General features: G+C 43.7%; 1 protein-coding gene across 1 annotated transcript in view; it reads right to left on the minus strand.

Annotated features, from left to right (window-relative positions):
- Positions 1-27,165, minus strand: part of ADAMTS20 (ADAM metallopeptidase with thrombospondin type 1 motif 20) — a 342,835-nt gene that overhangs the window by 301,531 nt on the left and 14,139 nt on the right. The window contains exon 3 of the mRNA XM_073652029.1: positions 15,371-15,533. Coding sequence (XP_073508130.1) covers positions 15,371-15,533 — 163 coding nt within the window. The remainder of the gene's footprint in view (positions 1-15,370; positions 15,534-27,165) is intronic.

Here is a 27,165-nt window from a genome sequence, read left to right on the forward strand (position 1 = left end):
ATATATATATATATATATATATATATATACATACACTGCTCAAAAAAATAAAGGGAACACTTAAACAACAGAATATAACTCCAAGTAAATCAAACTTCTGTGAAATCTAACTGTCCACTTAGGAAGCAATACTAATTGACAATCAATTTCACATGCTGTTGGGCAAATGGAATAGACAATAGATGGAAATTATTGGCAATTATCAAGACACACTCAATAAAGGAGTGGTTCTGCAGGTGGGGACTACAGACCACATCTCAGTACCAATGCTTTCTGGCTGATGGTTTGGTCACTTTTGAATGTTGGTTGTGCTTTCACACTCGTGGAAGCATGAGACGGACTCTACAACCCACAGAAGTTGTTCAGGTAGTGCAGCTCATCAAGGATGGCACATCAATGCGAGCTATGGCAAGGTTTGCTGTGTCTGTCAGCGTAGTGTCCAGAGGCTGGAGACGCTACCAGGAGACAGGCCAGTACACCAGGAGACGTGGAGGGGGTCGTAGGAGGGCAATAACCCAGCAGCAGGATCGCTACCTCCGCCTTTGTGCAAGGAGGAACAGGAGGAGCACTGACATAGCCCTGCAAAATGACCTCCAGCAGGCCACAAATGTGCATGTGTCTGCACAAATGGTTAGAAAGCAACTCCATGAGGGTGGTATGAGGGCCCGACGTCCACAGATGGTGGTTGTGCTCACAGCCCAACACCGTGCAGGACGCTTGGCATTTGCCACAGAACACCAGATTTGGCAAAGTCGCAACTGGCGCCCTGTGCTCTTCACAGATGAAAGCAGGTTCATACTGAGCACATGTGACGGACATGACAGAGTCTGGAGACACTGTGGAGAGTGATTTGATGCCTGCAATATCCTTCAGCATGACCGGTTTGGCAGTGGGTCAGTAATGGTGTGGGGTGGCATTTCTTTGGAGGGCCGCACAGCCTTCCATGTGCTCAGCAGAGGTAGCCTGACTGCCATTAGGTACCGAGATGAGATCCTCAGATCCCTTGTGAGACCATATGCTGGTGCGGTTGGCCCTGGGTTCCTCCTAATGCAGGACAATGCCAGACCTCATGTGGCTGGAGTGTGTCAGCAGTTCCTGCAAGATGAAGGCATTGAAACTATGAACTGGCCCACCCGTTCCCCAGACCTGAATCCGATTGAGCGCATCTGGGACATCATATCTTGCTCCATCCACCAACACCACAGACTGTCCAGGAGTTGGCGGATGCTTTAGTCCAGGTCTGGGAGGAGATCCCACAGGAGACCATCCGCAACCTCATCAGGAGTATGCCCAGGTGTTGTAGGGAGGTCATACAGGCACGTGGAGGCCACACACAATACTGAGCCTCATTTTGACTTGTTTTAAGGTCATTACATCAAAGTTGAATCAGCCTGTAGTGTGTTTTTTCACTTTAATTTTGGGGGTGACTCCAAATCCAGGCCTCCATTGGTTAATAAATTTGATTTCCATTGATGATTTTTGTGTGGTTTTGTTGTCAGCACATTCAACTTTGTACAGAACAAAGTATTCAATGAGAATATTTCATTAATTCAGATCTAGTTATTTGAGTGTTCCCTTTATTTTTTTGAGCAGTGTATATGTATGTGTATATATATATATATATATATATATATATATATATATATATATATACAGTACCGACCAAAAGTTTGGACACACCTTCTCATTTAAAGATTTTTCTGTATTTTCATGACTATGAAAATTGTACATTCACACTGAAGGCATCAAAACTATGAATTAACACATGTGGAATTATATACTTAACAAAAAAGTGTGAAACAACTGAAAATATGTCTTATATTCTAGGTTCTTCAAAGTAGCCACCTTTTGCTTTGATGACGGCTTGGCACACTCTTGGCATTCTCTTGATGAGCTTCAAGAGGTAGTCACCGGAAATGGTTTTCACTTCACAGGTGTGCCCTGTCAGGTTTAATATGTGGGATTTCTTGCCTTATAAATAGGGTTGGGACCATCAGCTGTGTTGTGCAGAAGTCTGGTGGATACACAGCTGATAGTCCTACTGAACAGACTGTTGGAATTTGTATTATGCAAGAAAAAAGCAGCTAAGTAAAGAAAAACGAGTGGCCATCATTACTTTAAGAAATGAAGGTCAGTCAGTCCGAAAAATTGGGAAAACTTTGAAAGTGTCCCCAAGTGCAGTTGCAAAAACCATCAAGCGCTACAAAGAAACTGGCTCACATGAGGACCGCCCCAGGAAAAGAAGAACAAGAGTCACCTCTGCTTCTGAGGATAAGTTAATCCGAGTCACCAGCCTCAGAAATCGCAGGTTAACAGCAGCTCAGATTAGAGACCAGGTCAATGTCACACAGAGTTCTAGCAGGAGACACATCTCTACAACAACTGTTAAGAGGAGACTTTGTGCAGCAGGCCTTCATGGTAAAATAGCTGCTAGGAAACCACTGCTAAGGACAGGCAACAAGCAGAAGAGACTTGTTTGGGCTAAAGAACACGAGGAATGGACATTAGACCAGTGGAAATCTGTGCTTTGGTCTGATGAGTCCAAATTTGAGATCTTTGGTTCCAACCACCATGTCTTTGTGCGACGCAGAAAAGGTGAACGGATGGACTCCACATGCCTGGTTCCCACTGTGAAGCATGGAGGAGGTGTGATGGTGTGGGGGGGCTTTGCTGGTGACACTGTTGGGGATTTATTCAAAATTGAAGGCATACTGAACCAGCATGGCTACCACAGCATCTTGCAGCGGCATGCTATTCCATCTGGTTTGCGTTTAGTTGGACCATCATTTATTTTTCAACAGGACAATGACCCCAAACACACCTCCAGGCTGTGTAAGGGCTATTTGACCAAGCAGGAGAGTGATGGGTGCTACGCCAAATGACCTGGCCTCCACAGTCACCAGACCTGAACCCAATCGAGATGGTTTGGGGAGAGCTGGACCGCAGAGTGAAGGCAAAAGGGCCAACAAGTGCTAAGCATCTCTGGGAACTCCTTCAAGATTGTTGGAAGACCATTTCCGGTGACTACCTCTTGAAGCTCATCAAGAGAATGCCAAGAGTGTGCAAAGCAGTCATCAAAGCAAAAGGTGGCTACTTTGAAGAACCTAGAATATAAGACATATTTTCAGTTATTTCACACTTTTTTGTTAAGTATATAATTCCACATGTGTTAATTCATAGTTTTGATGCCTTCAGTGTGAATGTACAATTTTCAAAGTCATGAAAATAGAGAAAAATCTTTAAATGAGAAGGTGTGTCCAAACTTTTGGTCTGTACTGTATATATATATATATATATATATATATATATATATATATATATATATATATACACATATAGATAGATACATCCATAAATACAGAAATATATATACATAGATATAAATATGTGAGTGAGATATATATTCAGTGCTTTGCTTGTGTTGCTTATTGTACATGTCATTTATTATTAAATTAAAGAACTTTGGAAAAAAAATGGAGTGGGTTTTATCGTAATGTTATTAACCAGCAGAGGGAAAGCGGGTAATACCCATGGAAGTTCCCAGGCTTTTAATATCAGCTCTCAGCTGTATACTTAGCCTTTACTGGTTATTAAAATGGGGGACCCCCCAAAAAGAGTTGGAGTGGGGTCCCCTTATTTTAACAACCAGCAAAGGCTTCAATGGAATGGGCGAGAACCCGCAGCAAAACCTGATACCTGCGTTTTTTGCTGCATTTTTGCACTTACCCATTGCTTTCTATAGGTGAAAAAAACGCTGAAAAAATGCTGAAAGAAGTGACATATGCGGCATTTTTGCAAAAACGCAGCAGTCTGCCAAGTCAGTCTGGAAAAAAAAAACAATGTGTGTGTATGAGATTTCTGAAAATCTGGTACTGGTACTGTAAAATGCAGCTTAAAATTTGCATAAAAAAAAACGCAAAAAAAGTTGCAAAAACGCAATGTGTGAACATAGCCTTAGGGGACTGTTCGTCGAGTTTTGGCAAATCAGGGTTTCCAAGGACAATCTTGGCACTCTCACTTAGCAGGTTCCACAGTATGTTTTGGTCTTCACCCTTTCACGCTCATACTGGGATCTGGACTCCGCTATGAAGACCTCTGAGTTGAACAGAGGGTCCTCAAAGTAGATGCTAGCCATGGGAGGGAGTTGGCAAGGGCTAGTCGACTTGCCAAATCAATCCCAAAAGAAAGGGATCAAGGCAGGGACAGAGTCAGGTTAATAAAGGGAGTCGAAATCAAGAGAGCAGAAACATGGTCAGAATCAGCAGGCAAGACAAAGGTCAAAAAGAGTCCACCATCAAGTTCAGATACAAGGCAATCAGGAACAATAAACCAGCGTGAGGATATGCTTATAGCTAGCACTGACCCAGCGTCGGTGGGTAGTTTAAAAAAGGCAGGGCCGCCATCAGGGCATTACAGCCCTGACTGGCGTATGGGACCCGGTGAGCAGAGGGGGCCCATTCGGGATTCTGCCATTTCAGTTACTGTGAACGTGCATCCTCGGATGGTGACATGGGGGTAGGATGGTTACATGGGGGCAGGATGGAGACAAATGGGGGCAGGATGGAGACAATAGGGGCAGGATGAAAACAAATGTAGACATGGAGGCAGAATTGAGGCAAATATGGACATGGGGGCAGGATGAAGACATGGGGGCAGAATGGAGACATTGGGGGCAGAATGGAAACAAATTGAGACATGGGGGCAGAATGGAGACAATGGGGGCAGGATGGAGACCATGGAAGCAGAATGGAGACAGAATGAAGACATGGGGGTTAGAATGGTGACAAATGGGGGCAGAATGGAGACAAATGGGGGCAGAATGGAGACAAATGGGGGCAGGATGGAGACAAATGGGGGCAGGATGGAGACAAATGGGGGCAGGATGGAGACAAATGGGGGCAGGATGGAGACAATGGGGGCAGGATGGAGACATGGGGCCAGGATGTGGGACATTATTACTGTAGGGGCTAATTATGGAGACAATGGGGACAGGATGGACACATGGGGGCAGGATGGAGACATGGAGCCAGGATGTGGAACATTATTACTGTAGGGGCCTCTTTAAGAGTTCATTGATCAATCCAGCAATAGCTTGTAGTTTTATGAATCTAATGTATTAATACAAGTGTACAGTGTCAGAACACTTGGATACACCACCAACGTTTCGGTCCTTCAGGACCTTGATCACGGTGGTATTCTAAAATAGTAAGACATAAAAATATATTGACTCAGGACATTTTTTTAATGAAACATGAAGCTAAATGATTTTTATTCCAAAATATGTGCATTCAGGTAGAAAATAATTTCTATGGGGTATCTCATTTCTAACAGCAGTATCTAAGTGGATAGAAGACCCCCTGTGGCAGGATTGACCCCCTGCGATCAAAATCGAGGGTGCCGATCGTTGCCATGGTACCCTGAGGTCAACTGATAACCCCAGGATACAGTGGCCTGTGAGATCCAGTTTTAAACCGGATTTCACAGGCTGTGTCAGTGGGTCATTGACAGGTCTCCAGCACTGCAGTGATCAAAGTAAAAATTATACATGTCCCACAGTGGGACTTAAAAAATCACATAAAATGTGCAAAAAGCTAAAAAACATACAAGAAAAGCACATATAAATCACGAAAGTCGTTTCGCAACTAAAAACGCAGCATTTGCATTAAAGCAAATAAGCAAAAAACGTACACATAATTGGTTTCGCCGCATCTGGAACATCTGTAATGTCGTTGCGTCGATCTATAAAACTGGCACGTTATTTATTCCATACTGAGAACACTGTAATAAAAAAAAAAACACGCCAAAAATGACGCTTTTTCATCATACTGACACACAAAAAATGTAATATAAAGCGATCAAATAGATATATGTAAAAAAATGGTATAAATGAAAACACCAAACTGTCCCTCAAAAAACAAGCCCTAATATGGCTCATTCGGAAGACAAATAAAAATATTACAGCTCTTAGAATATGGCGATGCAAAAACAAATCAGTTTTTGTAAAATCTTGTTTTTAGTGTATAAAAGTAGCAAAGTATAAAAATCTGATATAAATCTGGTATTGCTGCAATCGTACTCACACCACGAACAAATCGGTCATATTGCTTTTACCGCACGTAAACGGCACAAAAAAATAAATAAAGACAATAAGAATATGTGCTCATGATCAGGAAATGCTGCAGATTTGACGCTGCATAAATGTTATGCAGCATCAAACTAGCAGCATCCAGATGTTACAGCATAGTGTATAGGATCCACTATGAATGCATTTAATGAGGGCAGAAGTGGTGCGGCTATTCTGCAGCGTCAAGGCCGCAGCGACTCCTGATCGTGGGCGCATACCCTAATTGAATTGCTGTTTTTTATTCATTCTGCGTCTTAAAATTCTGAATAAAAAGTGATCAAAAATCTTTGTTCCCCACAATGGTACAAAAGAAATATCAAACTCGTCGCACAAAAAATAAGCCCTCATATAGCTGTTTGCCAAAAAAATAAGAAAAAAGTTAAAGTGCTCAGAATATGGTGACAAAAAAACAATTTTTTATAAAAAAGCACTTTTACTGTGTGATATTAGAAAAACACTAGAAAACAATATAAATTTGGTATCGCTGTAATCGCGCCGACCCTAAGAATAAAGATGTCAACACTTATACCGCATGGTGAACTGTGCAAAAATAAAAATAAGAACTATTCTTGTACTGCTGTCTATTTTTTAATTTGCCTCCCAAAAATCAGAATAAGACTCTGCTCACATTTATCTTGCGCTCTCCGCTGAGCGCTTAGACTGGGGTTTCCATGTAAATCCCAAAAACCGTGATTCAGACAAAACTCCCAACGGAACCACTCACTTATGAGGCAGATGGAGTCACTTTGGACTGCTCTGTGTTCCAGCGGTGTCCCATCATTTTAAGTGTCCTTTAGTGCACAAGTGTGGACAACCACAGTTCTGTGAACGCCTAAAAAGATGGAGACCACCGGAACCAGACGGCAAATGAAGGAATCACATTTTTGTGGGATTTATGCCGACGTGAATGTTCAGCATAGAGAACAAGAATGTGATCCAGCCTTATACTGAAATCGATCAAAAAATGTTATGTACCCAAAAATGTTACCAATAAAAACCCTAATTTATCCCGTATAAAACCATCCCACACTCAAATCCGTCATCTGTCACTGGAAATATAGGGGGTTTCCCTCGTTAGTGGTAGAACAAAGACTCTGGAAAAGCAACATGGCTCCCCCCCCCAAATAAAATCCAGTAAAATCTGTGCTCCAAAATCCAAATCCCCCTTATTCTGAGCCACACTGTGCCTAAACCACCGTATGCGACCACATGTTTAGCATTATTATAGCGGGGATAGCACACTTAATATTTTACATGGTGCACATCTCCAGAAGCACAAGCTGGGCACAATGTACGGGGGCGCTACAATATATGGGGGCACCACACTGTATGGGGGCACAATGTATGGACACTAAACTGGCATATTTGTAATTCTCCAGAAAAAAAAGAATTGCATGGATGTTACAAAATAGTCACTGCAGCCATAGATGAATTCGTTGAGAGGTACAATTTTTACAATAGGGTCACTTTTGTTTTTTTTCTGCTGTTCTGGCCCCTTAGGGGCTCCGGAAATGTCACCCGCAAACTATTTTAGGGCTCTAAAAGCAAACTAGTGCTCCTGCCTTCTCAGCCTTGACATGTGGCCAAACAGTAGATTCTGACGACATATGGGGTATCACTGCATTTGGAAGAAATTGCGCAATAAATTATGGTGTCCAGTTTCACCTGTTAACCCTTGTGTAAGTGACAAATTTGCTGCAAATAAAAAAAAAATAAATTACCACTAAAATGTTATATTTCCAAGTCCAAATGTTATAAAATTCTGTGAGGCACCTGTGGACGAAAAATATTCACTATACCCCTAGATGAATTCCTTAAGCAATTAAGTTTCCAATATTCGGTCACTTAAGGGGGGTTTCTGCTTTTCTGGTACCTCAGGGTTCTCGGCTAATGGCACTCACAATCTATTCAAACAAAATCTGCGTTCTAAAAGCCTAGTAGCGCTCCTTCCCATCCGACCCCTGCAGTTTGCTAAAGCAGTAGTGTGCAAACACATATGGGGTATTGCCATGTTCGGTACAAATTGCATAGCAAATTATGGGGTCCAATTTCTTCTATTACCCCTCGTGTAATTTATAAATTTGGAGCTAAAACAGTATTTCAGTGAAAAAAAAATATTATTTTGTTTTCACATCTAAATGTTATAAAAGTTTTGTGAATCACCTGTAGGTTAAAAATACTCAGTATACCACTAGATGAATTCATTGAGTAGTCTAGTTTCCAAAATAGGGCCACTTGTGGGGGTTTCTGCTGTGTTGGCATGTCACAGGTTCTGCAAATGCGACATGGCATTCACGAACAAATTTGCGCTCCAAAAAATCAAATAGCCCTCTTTCCTTTCCGAGCCCTGCCATGCGCCCAAACAGCAGTTTTTGACAACATATGCGGTATCTTCGTGTTCGGAAGAAATTGCGTAACAAATTATGGGGTCAGTTTTTTCCTGTTATCCATTGTGAAAATCATGAATTTGGGGCTAAAACAACATTTCAGCAGAAAAAAAATAATTTTCGTTTTCAGATCCTTTCTACAGTAAGATGGTATCACTTTTGGGGAGTTTCTAGTATATAGGCCCCTCAAAGTTTATTGAAATCTGAGTAGGGCCCTATTTTGTAAATTTCTTGAAAAAATGAGAAATTGCTACAAAACTTTTAACCCTTCTAACATTCTCACAAAATAAAATGATGTTTGAAAAATGATGCAGATGTAAAGTAGACATGGGAAATGTTATTTATTAATTATTTTATACAGCATGACCAACTGGTTTAAGGATATTTGCCAAAATTCTGATATTTTCACAAATATTCGCAAAACATGTCAACCTAAATTTACCACTATCATAAAATAGAATGTGTCACGAAAAAACAATCTCAGAATCACTGGGAACTAGGATACGTTGAAGCGTTCCAGAGTTATTACAATATGAAGTGACATTGGTCAGATTTCAAAAATTTGGCCTGGTCATTAGGGTTAAAATTAGCTTCTCCACTAAGGGGTTAAAAAATATTATAAGGCCAAAACTGAACATCTGTTAGCTGAACCAAACAAGATTGCTGCCCTTCATATGGGACAGGAGCAAAGCTTGCTATTTAATATACAGCTTGCCACCTCCCACCACTTTACCTTTAATCTTCTACTGTAGGTCATGGGGTGAAAAAAGGCATTTGAAATGCTAACTTCTAGACACAAGGGGCAAGGGCACTCTTTGCTTCCATGGCCTTGACCAGAAGTTTGAAACTTCTTGAGTCCGATCATTTGAATAATGTACTTGCCATCTATAAAGCATTTTTTTCCATTTTTTAGATAAGTTATATTTATAAAATTTGTTATTTTTCTATCAACCCTTGTAAATTAAATTTCAATCTATCGGGCCTACAGGAAAATTCCAAAAAAAGCAAAATAACATAACGTGACATTGACCAAAACATCACCTCTTAGATCAGCACTCTTAAGAGCAGAAACATTAGACAATTGTTGAGAATACTTTCTTTTATCATTTTAATGCAGGCTGGATGGTTTGTGAAAAAATATTTCAGGAGTTGACAAACCCATTAACTACACATATGATGTTTGTATATGAGTTATTGTTACAAGACTAATAATAGAAATGACCTTGATATACAGTCTTCCATGTTTGATATAAATGTAACATTTCTCCCATATCTTACATTCAACATTTTGTGATAACTGCTTTTTCCTTTGAGAGTATAAAGGAAGAAAAAAGAACTAGGTCAACCTGTTCCTTAATAGACATTAAACAGAAAAAAAAGTGAACTAACTGAAAAACAAAGCTATGCAATGCAACTAGAAATATATTTTCATTAGCTGTTCAGATCTGCAAAGCAATCCTACTAAAATCAGAAGAGCTGCAACATAAAAACAATATTATTAATCTTTCATTGCACTTCCATAAATCTCTTTATATACGTCTATTGAAGTAGGCCACAGAATGGCTCATGGAGTCCTTTGCAGTTGTGCCACTGTATGATATGCCATTGGGTGGAATGTGTTGGAATTCAATAATAAGGCATGTGATGAAGCACAGCACAATTTTTTTCTGCTGGATTATGGAATCCAACAAAAAAGATCATACAACCTTGAGAAAAATTAAGTAAACCCTCTTTGAATGCTATGGTTTTACATATCAAAACCTGAAAAAAAAAATTGGTACCTTGCGCTTTGGCATTTTATAAATGAGGTTATTAATAATTAACTGAGGAAAGTTCTGCCACACTGAATGCACTTGTCAAATCATCAAGATTCGCTACTGGCAGCTCCCTTTGCAACGGCCAACCAATGACGTCCTAGATGTGCTCGATGGGAAACAAGTCTGGAGATACTGTAGACCATGGTAGAAAATTTATGCGATGCAGGTTGCTCACAGTAGTAAAAGCAAAAATGGCTTCTGGGGCACGTTCACATTTTCTCGTGAAGGCATCTTCATGGTGTTTCCTAAGTCCTCAGACCTATCTCCAGCTATCATTGCATCCAAGATAAAAGTTGTATTCATTGCTGAACAGGTTAGACCTCCATTGCCGTATTGCTCTGCACCATTATAGCCATTGAGAGCGATGGCATGAAGTCAATGGAACACCTGTAGCTGGACGACTGGCTTCTAATTCAATGACGTGCAAGCACATTCTGATGGTTTGTGTAGACACTGTTTGACACAAGTGTATGGAGCAAGGCGGCGCTGAATGGCCGGGAGTACGTATAACCTATACATCACCTCCGGTCCCGGGTCTCATACCCGTGAATCCCAGCTGTGCACAGTGCTTGTGCTGGGGGGATTCATAAAATCACTTGCTTGCTGAAACCACCTTAAGCAGTAAAACCTCTAAGTAATCGGTTCCTGTATGACATTATCAGTCTCTCACATTGTTCTGGAGGAATTTTGGCTCACTCTTCTTTACAATATTGCTTAAGTTCACTGAGGCTTATGGGCATTTATTTACACACAGCTCTCTTGAGTTCCTGCCACTGAATTTCAATTGGGTTGAGTTCTGGACAATTTTGATGAATTTGCCAGGCAGACCTTGCCACTTTGGCACAGTTGGCCTGAACTGGCGTAAATAACACCAAAAGTTGGAAAATTCAAGTTAAAGTTTTTCAAAGAATTTGCAACAATTCAAGGTGTTTTACTCCACAAAAATGGCAAAAACACATTCAGAAATTGGGCCACTGTTCCATAGGTGTAGTATTTTGTTCATATATAACTTTGCAAACTATAACTGTATTGCCATGTTCTTTTTAGAAAAAAAGTTTTTCCCTGACAACCCTTCTAAGTATGCCATACTTGTTCAGTCTTTGTCTAATTGTACTATCATGAACATAAATATTGAACATTCTGAGTGAGGCCTTTAAAGTCTGAGCTGTAGCGCTTCGTTTTTATTGCAATTTGGAAATGGACTTATAATCCTTATCAGTTTGATGGGCAGCAACAATTCCTTCTTTAAAGGGAACCTCTCATGTAAAAAAACGATATCAACCTGCAGATATGAGGTTAAACTGCAGGTTAATAGCGTTCTGAAGCTGCCCGGCGCCGTAACTGAGAGCCCTGCAGCTGTGAGAAAATGAACTTTATTCCTCCCTGCAAACTCAGGCTTTCAGTCATAGGGGAGGGCCTGCGCGGCTTCATTCACCACACAGTACCACACCCTGGCACTGACTGACCTCATATCTGCAAGTTACTAGCATTTTTTATATAACAAGTAACCTTAAAGATCATTACTTATGTCTTCATGGCATTGTGTAAACAAACGCCTGCATGAGCTAGACCAGCAAAGTGCCAAAGCTTCTGCTTTTAAAGAGGTGATCAGGTTTGCTGATGAACACATATGTTGTAGTTCATCTGAAGTTGTATTTACCTAATTTTAAGACCTTCTAAAAGCATAAGTTGTCTTAATATGTTCTAATACATCAAACCATAGAATTCAAAGAGGGTGTACTTGAGTTTTTCTCAGGTGATCAGAGAAAATAACATTATGCTAATCTTCTGCAGTCAAACCTCTGTGCTCCTGCAATTTTGCCTAATAACACTGTCATGAATAAAGAATGGTTATATGTTTATACAGGTGTCCCAGCATAGCTCTCCTCCTTCTCCCATGCAGGGACACCGACATACTCCCCACTGTGACTGCGCAGTCACCTCCCAGTCTGGTGTCGTGCCTCCTGTTTGCACACGCCGCACTTCCTGGTGGCGTGCCTAATGTGCGCGTGCTTCCCCGTTCTTAAAGGAGCAGCGTGCGCACATAGTAAAATGCCCCCAACCAATAGCAGAAAGGCATTTAATATCTGAGTATCCCTGCAAGATGGTTCCCTGCCAATTTCTGGGAGGGATCTTGTATATAAGGCTCCCTCCCCTATAGGGAGTCGCCGAAGCAACAGAATACATTAGTGTGTAGTTTCTCCGGTAAGTGAGTTGTTAGGTCCCTAGGTCCATGTGCGGCCAGTCCTGAACCCGAAGTCCCTGGTCCTTGTGTGGAAAGTCCAGAACCTGAAGTCCCTGGTCCTGGGATGACCAGTGCCTGATGTTCGTTCTGCGGTCCGTGTGCGGCCGGTGCCAGTATCAGTATCCGAGACCTGTGTGTCTGTACGTGTGCCTATCCTTGTAACCGGACTGCTAACACCAGTCTCAGAATCAGTCCAGTCTGAACGTAGCCCGAGCCTGTGTAAGTGAACCTGACCACTGGGGGCAGCAGTTTCAGTACCGGGGACTGCCTAGGAGTGGTACCTGGTGGCTACCTGCAGCCCAGCCTGTCTCCACCATCAGGAGCTCCAGTGAACACCAGGTAGCCGCTTAGCTATGCCCCTTCCTAGGCAGGTCCAGCCCTGTGGCACAGCAGGCCACGAACCATGTGCACCACCTGCGGGTGTTACAAATGGTATCTAAACATCTTCCAAGAGCAATTTCTCCCAACGATGAAAGAACAATACTTTTCCTGCATGATGGCATTCCATGTCACAAGGCAAAAGTGGTAACTAAGTGGATCGATGAACAAAACATTTAAATTTTGGGACCATGGCCAAGAAATTCCCCAGATCTCAATTCCACTGAGAGCCTGCAGTCACTCCTCAAGTATGGAAGTACAAACAAAAACCCAGAAATTGTAATAAACTCAAAGCATTGATTAGACAAGAATGGGTTGTCATCATTCAGGATTTGGCCCTGAAGCTGATATCCAGCATGTCAGGGTGAATTGCAGAAGTCTTGAAAAATAAGGGTCAACACTGTAAATATTGAGTCTCTGCATAAACTTGATATATTTGTCAATAAAAGTGTAAAAATGTATGAAATGCTTATAATTGTGCTGCAGTAACCATAGAAACATCTGACTAAAAGATGTAAAAACAATGAAGCAGCACACTTTGTGAAAACAAAACTTTGTAACAGACTCAAAACTTTTAGCCATGGCTGTATAGAAAGGATGCATGAGCCTCTACAGATTTCCTATTACAGCTCTGCACGACATGGAGATGTAACGTGGCCAACTGGCCATTGTGCAATCATTTTTTTTTCATTTGGCTGTACTACAACCCCTGGCAAAAATTATGGAATCACCGGGCTCGGAGGATGTTCATTCAGTTGTTTAATGTTTTTGAAAAAAAGCAGATCACAGACATAGCACAAAACTAAAGTCATTTCAAATGGCAACTTTAGGGCTTTAAGAAACACTAAAAGAAATCAAGATTAAAAATGTGGTACTCAGTAAGAGTAATTTTTTTCAGACCAAGCAGAGGGAAAAAATTATGTAATCACTCAATTCTGAGGAAAAAATTATGGAATCACCCTGTAAATTTTAATTTCCAAAACTAACACCTACATCAAATTAGATCTGCTCGTTAGTCTGCATCTAAAAAGGAGTAATAACACCTTGGAGAGCTGTTGCACCAAGTGGACTGACATGAATCATACGAGAGATGTCAATTGAAACAAAGGAGAGGATTATCAAACTCTTAAAAGAAGGTAAATCATCATGCAATGTTGAAAAAGATGTTGGTTCTTCAGTCAGCTGTTTCTAAAGTCTGGACCAAATACAAACAACATGGGAAGGTTGATAAAGGCAAACATAATGGTAGACCAAGGAAGACCTCAAAGCATCAAGACCGGAAACTTAAAGCAATATGTCTCCAAAACAGGAAATGCACAACAAAACAAATGAGGAACAAATGGGAGGAAACTGGAGTCAATGTCTGTGACCGAACTGTAAGAAACCGCCTAAAGGAAGTGGCATTTACATACAGAAAAGCTAAACAAAAGCCACAATTAACACCTAAACAGAAAAAAACAAGGTTACAATGGGCTAAGGAAAAGCAATTGTGGATTGTGGATGACTAGATGAAAGTCATATTCAGTGATGAATCGCGAATCGGCATTAGGCAAGGTGATTATGCTGGAACTTTTGTTTGGTGCGGTCCCAATGAGATTTATAAAGATGACTGCATGAAGAGAACATGCAAATTTCCACAGTCATTGATGATATGGGGCTGCATGTCAGGTAAAGGCACTGGGGAGAAGGCTGTCATTACATCTTCAATAAATGCCCAAGTTTACATTGATATTTTGGACAGTTTTCTTATCCCATCAGTTGAAAGGATGTTTGGGGATGATGACATCATTTTTCAAGATGATAATGCATCCTGCCATAGAGCAAAAGCTGTGAAAACATTCCTTGAAAGAAGACACATAAGGTCAATGTCATGGCCTGCAAATAGTCCGGATCTCAATCCAATTGAAAATCTTTGGTGGAAGTTGAAGAAAATGGTCCATGACAAGGCTACAACCTGCAAAGCTGGTCTGGCAACAGCAATCAGAGAAAGTTGGAGCCAGATTGATGAAGAGTACTGTTTGTCACTCATTAAGTATTTGCCTCAGAGACTGCAAGCTGTTATTAAAGCCAGAGGTGGTGCAACAAAATACTAGTGATGTATTGGAGTGCTCTTTTGTGTGTTTGTTTTTCATGATTCCATAATTTTTTCCTCACAATTGAGTGATTCCATAATTTTTTCCCTCTGCTTGGTCTGAAAAAAATTACCCTTACTGAGTACCACATTTTTATCTTGATTTCTTTTAGTGTTTCTTAAAGCCATAAAGTTGCCATTTGAAATGACTTTAGTTTTGTGCCATGTCTGTGATCTGCTTTTTTTTTCACATTAAACAACTGAATGAACATCCTCCGAGCCCAGTGATTCCATAATTTTTGCCAGGGGTTGTATTAACCAACATAGTATCCACCACTGAGACCGTACCTGATATATCACAGTTTGCATCTTTCATTTCAGATTTCCCAGTTTTCTGTTGCTTTTTGTAGAGAAGATGTGGCTTGCTGTGCTCATCTTTATGCTCCTTGCCACCATATTTCATCAATGGTTCTAAAAAATATTCTCCATCATGTGTTCTAAAAGTGCCAATCTATGTAATAAAAAAAGTTGATGTTTTTATTACAATTTACACCTATTATACAGTTTTAAATTTACATAATTGCTTGTGTTTTTGTCACACAAATCAATTAGACTGATAGAATAAACATATTTTGCATGTTGATACATTATTTTCTTCAAGTATCATACATTATGACCTTCCTAAATTCTTACTTGCTTAAAAAAAAGTGCATTGTACAATTTTTTAAAATGTATTGTCAGAAAAAGATCTATTAGAGGAATCAAGTTTTATGCTGCTCATATATTTTTTGTCATTTGTAGTGCTTTTTTGCCAATTTTTTATGCAACTTTATAAAAAAAGAAATCTTAAAGGAAATCTGTCAGCAGAGTCAACTATTCTAACCCGTTTACATGGGCATGCAGGTCCTAGAAAATATAATGAAATGATAATGTGATATCTGTGATCCGATGTTTTATTCCAGAGAAATCTACATTTTTCTTAATATGTAAATGAGCTATTTAGATCTATCGGACAGACAAAGATCTCCTTGAGAATCTGTCTCCAGAAATTATTTTAAATGAAAGGGGGCATTACTAGTGTGGGACATGAAATGACTGACAGTCTGATTTCCTGATCTGACAGAATAGATATGTGATTACAAAGTACCTGAAAAACAGCAGACATAAGGGTGACTACTAACACTTCTTTAGCTTTCATCTCACACAGCCATTGTGGGGGAAGAGGCAATAAAGCAGAGCAACAGCACTGAGAAGGGAGCTACTGGAAGTGTTTGTAATGAGACTCATCAGATTCTCAGGGAGATTTGTGTTCAGCCCATAGTCCTATACAGGTCATTTATATATTAAGAAAACCTTGGATTTCTCTGGAATAAGATATTGAGTCACAGATATCAAGGTATCATTTTATTCAACTTTCAGGCTAAGTGCCCACGATGCAGAAATGCTGCAGATTTTTTCCTCTTCTCCCTGGCAGGAAAAAGGCATGCGGATTTTACATGCGTTTTTCCTGCCAGGTAGAAGCGTTTGTGAAACGTCTTTGCATGCATTTCTGCATGCGGGTTATCAAGTGCTTTTCCAAGCGATTTTAGCATCACATGGAAAAGTGCTTGACAACTTGTTCACACTATATAAATAGATGCAACCGGAATGGATTTATATAGTGTGACCAAGTAATAGTCAAAAAAAGAATAAGAATGGTAAAAAATAAAAAATAAAGATTATACTTACCTTCCGATGGCCCCCGGTGTTTTCTCCGCTACGTCCGGGTCAGGTCAGAACATAAGCGGTCGTGTGACCTGTCACATGACTAAATTATGTCATGGCAGGTCCTTTCACACCACCGCGAGCCATACAACAGACCGGACGTAGCGGAGAAAACACCGGGGGTCATCGGAAGGTAAGTATAATCTTTATTTTAAATTCTTTTTTTAACAGGTTCTATGGTACACGAGTCTGGATGAGAGTCTCCTCTTCTCCAGACCCGGGTACCATCCGTACATTGAATCGCATAATATCTGCTTGTGCACATCTGCTCATATGGATATTATGCGATTCAATGCAAGTCAATGGCGGCAATTACGCTGCGTGTCCGCAAAATTAATGGACATGCTGCGTATTTTTCGGCAATGATAATCCGCAGCGAAAATTTCCGCAGCATATGCACACCACATGCGGATTATCATTGGGGACCATGGGGCACATATTACCAAGCGTTTTTTAAGTGTTTTCGCTGCGGAAATTCCCTGGCAAAAACGCTTGAAAAACGCATAGTGGACACGCAGCCTTAATGACATGCATTCCCATGTTATATGGCTTAAGAGGGCTGATCCTACAGATGAATTCCCTTTAAAATCTTGCAGCTTTCTCTGTGACCATTGAGCCTCATAATAAGCTAACACTAGGAATACAATAAAAGGTGTACATCAAACAAAGCTTATTGCATGCAAAATATTGACATGTGACTATACATATAAAAATAAAGATAAGCCGCTAAAGAGTTAGATTATGTTTATACTTTGCTGTGTTAAATATGAGCTTCTCATTTACTTTCACTGTAAATAGAGAAGTATTTTGAGAAGTGAAGAAGTACTTATCCTAACTAGTGTTGAGCGAGCATGCTCGACAATGCTCGTTACTCGCCCGAGCATCACTCTACTCGGGATGTTCGGCGAGCACCGAGCATTTCCGGGTTACTCGGGCGGGAGTTCGGGTCTCTGCCCTGCACGTTTGGCGCTCTTTACAGAGCCAATGAACATGGAGGGATTGCCAGCCAGTCACTGTAATGCCGCAGCCATGTTGTTTGTGGGCATTACAGTGATTGGCTGGCCGCACAGCGTCACCTCGAGTATTTAAAACCGGGCGCCGCCATCTTGGACACAGTCGCTCCGGATCAGCCAGTGTATGGTCAGTGCTGCTGAGTTAGGGAGAGATATATAGTGCAAAATAGGTAGTGTAGGGTCTCTAAAGCCTGCCAAATCAAACAAACAGTCCTTCTCAGGACTAATATCCATCCCAGATATCAGGCAGGCAGGCTATATAGGAGACGCAGTGGTTATACCAGGAAACGCTGCATTACAGTCCTGTGTGCTCCTGTTGGTCAAATTGCTAGACTTATCTCCCCGGTCTCAGGGGCCAGGAAAAATTATTTTTTTTTCCATCTAAATCCTGTTTTGTTTTGTTTTTTTCCTCAGTCAGACTGTACAAATACCAGTCTTATTAACCTTTTGGTATTTTTTCCCCCTCCCCCAAAAAATTGAGTGTGTCTGTGACTGTTCAGACACCAATATATCTGTTTAAAAGAGTCTGGTATAGGCCAGAAAAATAGAACTGTGGTTTTGCAGCTCAACGGGTCAAATCTCTGTATTATCCTGTTTTTGGCATTTTTTGCAGTAAAAAAACCCTGTAATAGTGTCTCCCTGACTGGTCAGACACCAATATATCTGTTTTAAAGAGTCTGGTGTAGGCCAGAAAAATAGAACTGTGGTTTTGCAGTTCCACGGGTCTAATCTCTGTATTATCCTGTTTTGGGCATTTTTGCAGTAAAAAAAAAACAGTAATAGTGTCTCCCTGACTGGTCAGACACCAATATATCTGTTTAAAAGAGTCTGGTGTAGGCCAGAAAAATAGAACTGTGGTTTTGCAGTTCCACGGGTCAAATATCTGTATTATCCTGTTTTTGACATTTTGCCATAAAAAAAAAACTGTAACAGTGTCTCCCTGACTGGACAGACACCAATATATCTGATTAAAAGAGTCTGTTGTAGGACAGACAAATAGAACTGTGGTTTTCCTCTTCCACGGTTCTAATCTCCTTTTTATTACCCTTTTGCCATTGATAGTGCGAGTGTAAGCTATTTTACTTCATTTACAATGGGCAAGGAGCGTGGCAAGGGACGTGGAACTGGACGTTCTGGTGATGGTGCGTGGCCAAGGACGGGGCCGTGGCCAAGGTGAAAATGTGCCAAAACCAACAGCCACATCTTCTCGCTCCCACTCCTTGACCGAATTAATAGGGAAGCACACTACAACACCAGTATTGCGAACTGATCAGTGTGAACAGGTTATTAATTGGATAGCAGATAATACTTCCAGTTATCTGGGCACCACCACCTCTGGTCTGTCTTCCACACGGTCAAGTTTTAGTAGCCGTGAGTCTCGACCGCATACTCCTCCTCACCCTGATGCTCCTTCCTACCACCATGCCAAGTGTCGTCAGACAGCAACTGATCCCACACTTGGACACTCTGAAGAGCTGTTCACTGGTCCATTTCCATATTTGTGCCCCTCGCCTGCTCGGCTTGAAGTGGTGGAAGAGGAGATCCCATGTAGCGATGCCCAAATATTTGAACAGCCACGGCCACAGGAAGTCGACGCTGGCAATTTGTCACAAGAGGTGGACGATGACGAGACACAATTGCCACGAAGAGAGGAGGATCGTGGTGCGCCAGCAGCACACAGGGGGAAGGAGTCAGAGTACCCCAACAGGCAGGAAGAAGCAGTGTGGTGGCCGCCCACAGAAGGCGGGTAACAGTTCCCCGTAACACCAACACGAGGGACGTTGCCAGTACAACCGGTAGGTCTTCCAGAGTCTGGAATTTTTTTAAAGACTCTGCTGATAACCCCAAAAAGGCCATTTGTACCACCTGCCATGCCAGCTTCAGAAGGGGTGACAAAACTACCAGCCTGACCACCACCAGCATGATCAGGCACATGGCAGCAAAGCACCCGACTTTGTGGGGCGAAACCCAGGGTCCACGACCAGTGACTGCGGGTGTCACCACTGCTTCTTCCACAGTTGTGCGTGTAATAGAACCCCCTGTTGTGCGTGCAAGGCAATCCCCTGTCCATACAGCATGCAAAGATGCCCCCTCCTCTCAGTCTTCACTTGTTATGGCAGTTTCTCAAGAAACAGCATCAACGTCCACGTCCAACGTCCCACCGCAGCGTTCAATTGTCCATATCCCAGACCTTTGAACGAAAGCGGAAAATCGCAGCTAACGCCCCACAGGCCACAGTCCTAAATTCGCACATTTCACGACTGCTTGCGTTGGAAATGCTGCCTTTTAGGCTGGTGGAGATGGAATCCTTCCGCAATCTTATGGCGGTGGCCGTGCCTCGGTACTCGGTCCACAGCCGACACTATTTTGCCCGGTGTGCCATCCCCGCACTACACAAGCAAGTGTCCCAAAACATCTGCCGTGCCCTCAACAACGCAGTTACTGGGAGAGTCCACCTGACAACGGACACGTGGACAAGTGCTTGTGGCCAGGGACGGTACATCTCCCTGACGGCACACTGGGTAAACATAGTGGAAGCCGGGACCCAGTCGGACCTTGGGACGGAACACATCCTCCCCACACCGAGGATTGCGGGCCCTATGTCAGTCAGAGTTGCCCCCACAGTGTACAGCTCCTGCGCATCATCCTCCTCCTCATGTTCAGTCTCAGTCACCACATCAGTTACAAGCTGGAAGCACTGCAGTACTGCCTCAGCCAAGCGGCAACAAGCTGTGCTAAAACTCATAAGCTTAGGTGATAAACCTCACACTGCTTGTGAGTTGTGGACAGCTGTGAAAGAGCAGGCAGATCTGTGGCTGAGACTGCTGAACTTACATCCAGGCATGGTCGTGTGTGACAATGGCCGTAACCTGGTGGCGGCTCTGAGGTGAGGCGAGATCACACACGTACCATGCCTGGCTCATGTGCTTAACCTCGTGGTTCAGCGGTTTCTTAAATCGTACCCCGAGTTGCCAGATCTGCTCATCAAAGTACGCTGCCTGTCAGCTCATTTTCGCAAGTCGGCTACAGCTTCCGCCGCCCTTGCTGTGTTGCAGCAGCGTTTGCAGCTTCCGGCACACCGACTGGTGTGTGATGTCCCCACACATTGGAACTCTACCCTCCACATGTTGAAAAGGATTTGTGAGCAGAAGAGAGCAGTTGTGGAGTACCAGCTGCAACAAGGCCGTCGATATTCAGGTCAGACTCCACACATAAGACCTCAGGAGTGGACCTGGATGTCTGACATATGTACCATCCTGACAAACTTTGAGGAATCCACCAAGATGGTGAGTGGCGACGCCATCAATAGTGTCAGCATCCCACTTGTCTGTCTTTTGCAACGCTCTCTGCAGAGAATTAAAGAGGAGGCATTGCAGCCAGAGTATGATGAGATGGATCAAGAACCTGTAATGGGCGATTACGCACAGTCCAGCCTCATCTCATATCATCTCATCTCAACGTGCATTGGGGGACAATGAGGGAGAGGAGGAGGAGGAAGAACAGGAGCTGGTATCATGCGCTGTAGACGGTAGTACCTGTGCAACTGTCATACAGTCGGTTCAGCGTGGGTGGCCTGAGGACAGAGGGAAGGAGGAGGAGAGCATGGTCAGTCGTCATCTTGGTGAGGACACGGAAGTCTTGCCCATTACCAGTCTGGCATGCATGGCTGACTTTATGTTACGCTGCCTTAACCGTGACCCTCGCGTTGCCAAAATGTTGGGTGACAGTCATTACTGGTTGGTGACACTTTTAGACACCCGCTACAAGGAGAACTTTCACTCTCTTATTCCTGAGGTGGAGAGGTCTACAAAAATGGGGCAGTACCAGAAGGCCCTTGCTGCAGAATTGTTAAAAACATTCCCATCTGAACACGCTAGCGGCAGAGGTCACAGTTCGTTGACCAACCAAGGAGCACAGGCGAGAGAGATGTAACTCCAATCCAGCAGAGGCAGGGGAATACTGTCAATATTCTGGGACAGTTTTCTGAGACAAGCCCAGCTTACAGGCCCTGAGGCGTGGGGTACTCTCACAAGGAGTGGAAAGCTTCAAAAGATGGTGAGGGAGTACCTTGCCGACCGTACCAGCGTCCTCTGTGATTCCTCTGTGCCTTTTAATTATTGGGTATTCAAGCTGGAAACTTGGACTGAACTCGCTCTGTACGCCTTGGAAGTCCTGGCCTACCCTGCCGCTAGTGTGTTATTGGAGTGTGTTTTTAGTGCCGCTGGGGGAATTATAACTGATAAGCGCACTCGCCTGTCAACTGACAATGCTGACAAGCTGACCCTTATCAAAATGAACAAGGGCTGGATTGGGCCAGACTTCTCATCACCACCAAATGACAGCAGAGTAACATAAATTCAAATCCACTGTGTTATTTCGGGAGGTGTATTCCCATGCACCGATTCACACCCACACATGGGTATATGCTTCCTCAATTCGGCTTTTTTTTGCTCTTCTCCTTATCCTCAGCCTCCACCACCACTATACCACCAGGGTGACCGTGGTCCGTGTTGCCAGCATTGCAAGTTCCTCCGTCCTAATTTTTGGCAGCTTTTGCTTGGAAGGCATAGGCAAAGACTATGGGAGACCCACTCCCCAATAATGGGAATAATGTTTTTAATATGCTGTACTGCATGGCTCTCGTAAGGGGCATTAAAACCGTCTTGTTAAACCACTCTGACCTCCACGTCTCTTCCAAGGGGCATTTAAACCGTCTTGTTATGCTACTGCAACCTCCACGTCTTTTCCAAGGGGCATTAAAACCGTCTTGTTAAGCTAATGCGACCTCCACCACTTTTCCAAGGGGCATTAAAACCATCTTGTTAAGCTACTGCGACCTCCACGTCTCTTCCAAGGGGCATTTAAACCGTCTTGTTAAGCTACTGCAACCTCCACCACTTTTCCAAAGGGCATTAAAGCTGTCTTGTTAAGCTACTGCGACCTCCACCGCTCTTCCAAGGGGCATTAAAACCGTCTTGTTAAGCTACTGCACCTCCACCACTTTTCCAAGGGGCATTAAAGCTGTCTTGTTAAGCTACTGTAACCTCCACCACTCTTCCAAGGGGCATTTAAACCGTCTTGTTAAGCTAATGCGACCTCCACCACTTTTCCCAGGGGCATTGATATTGTCTTTTTATTCCACTGCGACCTCCACGTTTCTTCCAAGGGGCATTAAAACCGTCTTGTTAAGCTACTGTGACCTCCACCACTCTTCCAAGGGGCATTAAAACCGTCTTGTTAAGCTACTGCGACCTCCACGTCTCTTCCAAGGGGCATTGATATTGTCTTTTTATTCCACTGCAACCTCCACGTCTCTTCCAAGGGGCATTAAAACAGTCTTATTAAGCTACTGCGACCTCCACCACTTTTCCCAGGGGCATTGATATTGTCTTTTTATTCCACTGCGACCTCCACGTCTCATCCAAGGGGCATTAAAACTGTCTTGTTAAGCTACTGTGACCTCCACGTCTCTTCCAAGGGGCATTAAAAACGTCTCGTTAAGCTACTGCGACCTCCACCACTTTTCCCAGGGGCATTGATATTGTCTTTTTATTCCACTGCGACCTCCATCACTTTTCCAAGGGGCATTAAAACCGTCTTGTTAAGCTACTGCGACCTCCATCACTTTTCCAAGGGGCATTAAAACCATCTTGTTAAGCTACTGTGACCTCCACGTCTATTCCAAGGGGCATTAAAACTGTCTTGCTAAGCTACTGTGACCTCCACATCTCTTCCATGGGGCATTAGAACTGTCTTGTTAAACCACTCTGAACTCCACGTCTCTTCCAAGGGGCATTAAAACCGTCTTGTTAAGCTACTGTGACCTCCACGTCTCTTCCAAGGGGCATTGAAATGTTGTTTTTAATTACCTCTAACCTCCACGACTCTTCCAACGGGCATTGCATTTCCTCCTAATTTTAGTCAGCTTTTGCTTTTGAATGCATAGGCGAATACTAAGGGAGACCCACTCCCCAATAATGGGCAGAAGGTTTTTAGTATGCTGTAATCAACGTCTGTTTCAAGGGGCATTGCAGTTCCTCATAATTTTTGGAAAGCCTTCCATTCACTGCTTAGGCCAACAGTGCACAGGAGACCCAGTTGCTATAAATGGAAAAAACGGTTTAGTTAAGGCCCTCTGACCTCCATGTCACTTTTAAGGGGCATTGGAGTGCCTCGAAATTTTTGGTAGGCATTGCACTCACTGCATGCCCTATAACTGTATAGCCGAACGTCTCCTTTTGGTACATATCCTACTAGACATGTGTGGTTGACTGGCCTGATATTGATGTGAATGGTCCCTGTTCCTCCTGCTCTTTCTCCTTTGCCACCACCTCATCCATCATTCATCACCCGAAGCTTTGTTTTAACGAGAGTCATAGAACTGGGATAGTAGCAGGAAAACATCCAGCAATCCTCAGAGGAGGTAGGATATGCGCCAAAACGCTGACCACCTCAGGCCTAGCCACTACTACATACATGCGCTTGCATTCCAAGAAAACAAAGCAGATGCTAACTTCTATCATCATCTTCATGCTTCTCACCTTGGCACTCTCAGCTCCCCTGATGGAGAAGCCAGGGCCCACCGGAGGAGTCTGGTTCTCTGGTGGGCTCATCCAATGCTGCCCTAAAGCAGGCCGGGCTAAGAAAAGTGTGGGGGGATGTTCCAAGGAGAAATAGGGGCGGCTGGGGACCGTGTGTGGACACCCAGCCGCGGGGCGGGTGGGGACCCGAGTATGGACACCCGGCCGCTCCCTGGCGGCTGGGGACCGAGCGTGGACACCCGGCCGCCGGGCGGCTGGGGACTGAGTATGGATACCAGGCCGCCGACGCAGCCATGACATGGTGGCCGGCGTCTGCCTCCACATGCCTAAAAGGCCCAATTTCAAGTGCAAGCAAGCTAGCAGTATGGTACTGCAGCCTGGGGGTGGGTGGGTGGCAGGTTGCACACTTACGCTTGCATTCCAAGAAAACAAAGCAGATGCTAACTTCTATCATCATCATCATGCTCCTCACCTTGGCACTCTCAACTCCCCTGATGGAGAAGCCAGGGCCCACCGGAGGAGTCTGGTTCTCTAGTGGGCTCGTCCAATGCTGTCCTAAAGCAGGCCGGGCTAAGAAAAGTGTGGGGGGTTTGTTCCAAGGAGAAATAGGGGCGGCTGGGGACCCTTTATGGACACCAGTCCGCCCCCAGGCGGCTGGGGACCGTGTGTGGACACCCGGCCGTGGGGCGGCTGGGGACCGAGTATGGACACCCGGCCACCGGGTGGCTGGGGACTGAGTATGGATACCTCGCTGCCGAAGCAGCCATGAGGTAGTGACCAGCTTCGGCCTCCTCCAAACTAAAAGGCCCCATTTCAAGTGCAAGCAAGCTAGCAGTATGGTATTGCAGCCTGGGGGTGGGTGGGTGGCAGGTTGCACACTTACGCTTGCATTCCAAGAAAACAAAGCAGATGCTAACTTCTATCATCATCATCATGCTCCTCACCTTGTCACTCTCAACTCCCCTGATGGAGAAGTCAGGGCCCACCGGAGGAGTCTGGTTCTCTGGTGGGCTCGTCCAATGCTGCCCTATAGCAGGCCGGGCTAAGAAAAGTGTGTGGGGGGAAGTTCCCAGGAGAAATACGGGCGGCTGGGGACCGTGTGTGGACACCCGGCAGCTCGGCGGCTGGGGACCGAGTATGGACACCCGGCCACCCCTTGGTGGCTGGGGACCGAGCGTGGACACCCGGCCACCGGAAGGCTGGGGACTGAGTATGGATACCTCGCTGCCGAAGCAGCCATGAGGTAGTGTCCAGCTTCTGCCTCCTCCAAACTAAAAGGCCCCATTTCAAGTGCAAGCAAGCTAGCAGTATGGTATTGCAGCTTGGGGGTGGATGGGTGGCAGGCTGCATACTTGCGCTTGCATTGCAAGGAATGGGGGAGGTACAATTGAACACTGCCTTGGGACAAGGACTTGCACGGGGATAGTTGCAAGTCTGCATCTTCTGATGCGGCAAAGATCACTTCTGATGGGCACACTTTTAGGCAGTGACCTGGGTGTCAGAGATGCTTCCAGGGGTCTTCCCCATGCTGTTCCCATGTCTTTTCAGCACTGTATGCATGTGTCACACCGCACATGGCCAGATAAGGTTGTAAAATCTTAAAATGACATTTCCCAGTGAATGCATTTGTCACGGTTGAAAGCAATACAAAAGTGCAAAAATGCATAAAAAATGCTACTTGTGAACATAGCCCAAGGTGTGGAGGAGTATTTTTGTTTTTGGTTATTAATTTTACCTTATACACAAGTCTTTACCCTGGAAAGCATGTTCCTTAACATATTTCACAGGAAAATCGTTTCAGTTTCGTTTTTGAACGTTTTATTGTGAGCTCGTTAAAGTGGCTTAATACCTCTGACCACGTTGTTGACAGCAGTGACCTGGGGGTCAGAAATGCTTCCTGGGGCGATGCCCATGCTGCACCCATGTCTTTTGAGCACTGTCACTATCGTTTTGGGCACTTTTTAGGCTTTCTACAGACTGCCAGGGGTGCCGCCTTAAAAATGCTCGGGTCTCCCATAGACTAACATTGGGCTCGTTGCTCGGGTCGAGCAGCCGAGTATCACGGCGAGCTCGGCCCGAGCTTCGAGCACCCGAGCATTTTAGTGCTCGCTCAACACTAATCCTAACCATTCCCCTAAAGCCACCCTGGACTGCCCAGCTGTGTCTGTGTCATTCTAGTCTCACCATATGCACAATGCAATGTGAAGCTGCATCAGGACTGGGTACTATTAAACAACTAGGAGTAGAAAACAATAGGGAGAGTGTTCATCAGCATGTAATTTCTACTACCTGACCTCTAGGAACCACACCCAACCCTAAGGGTAATTTTGGAAGAATGCTATCAGGACTTTGTCCTGGCCACTCCATAACCTTTATTTTGTTTCTTTTGAGCTATTTAGAGTTAGACTTGCTTGTGTCATGTAGATCATTGTCATTCTACATAACCCAGCTGAGCTTGAGCTTTAGGTCACAAACTGATGAGGAATCATGGTTCCATCAATTATGACAAGTCATCCAGGTCGTGCTGAGAAAAAGCTGCCCCACACTATCACATTAAAACCACTATTTTTGATTGCTATAAATGTTCTTATGGTGAAATAGAGTGTTAGATTTATCCCAAATGTAATGGTAGTGGGACCCATCTCTTACACAAAGATCCACCTCTGAACCATCAGTCCACAAAATATTATCCCAAAAGTACTAGGGGATATCCAGATGCATTTTTTCAAATGCGAGACCAGCCTGTTGTTTTGGTCCGCAGTGTATTGTGCCTTGCAACTTTCTCACAGATGCCATTTTTGCCCAGTGTCTTTCTTAGGCCGGG

The sequence above is a fragment of the Phyllobates terribilis genome, unplaced genomic scaffold (genome assembly GCF_046119375.1).
Source record: "Phyllobates terribilis strain yellow unplaced genomic scaffold, ASM4611937v1 Scaffold_11__3_contigs__length_659146591, whole genome shotgun sequence".
In the NCBI taxonomy this organism is placed as follows: domain Eukaryota; kingdom Metazoa; phylum Chordata; class Amphibia; order Anura; family Dendrobatidae; genus Phyllobates; species Phyllobates terribilis.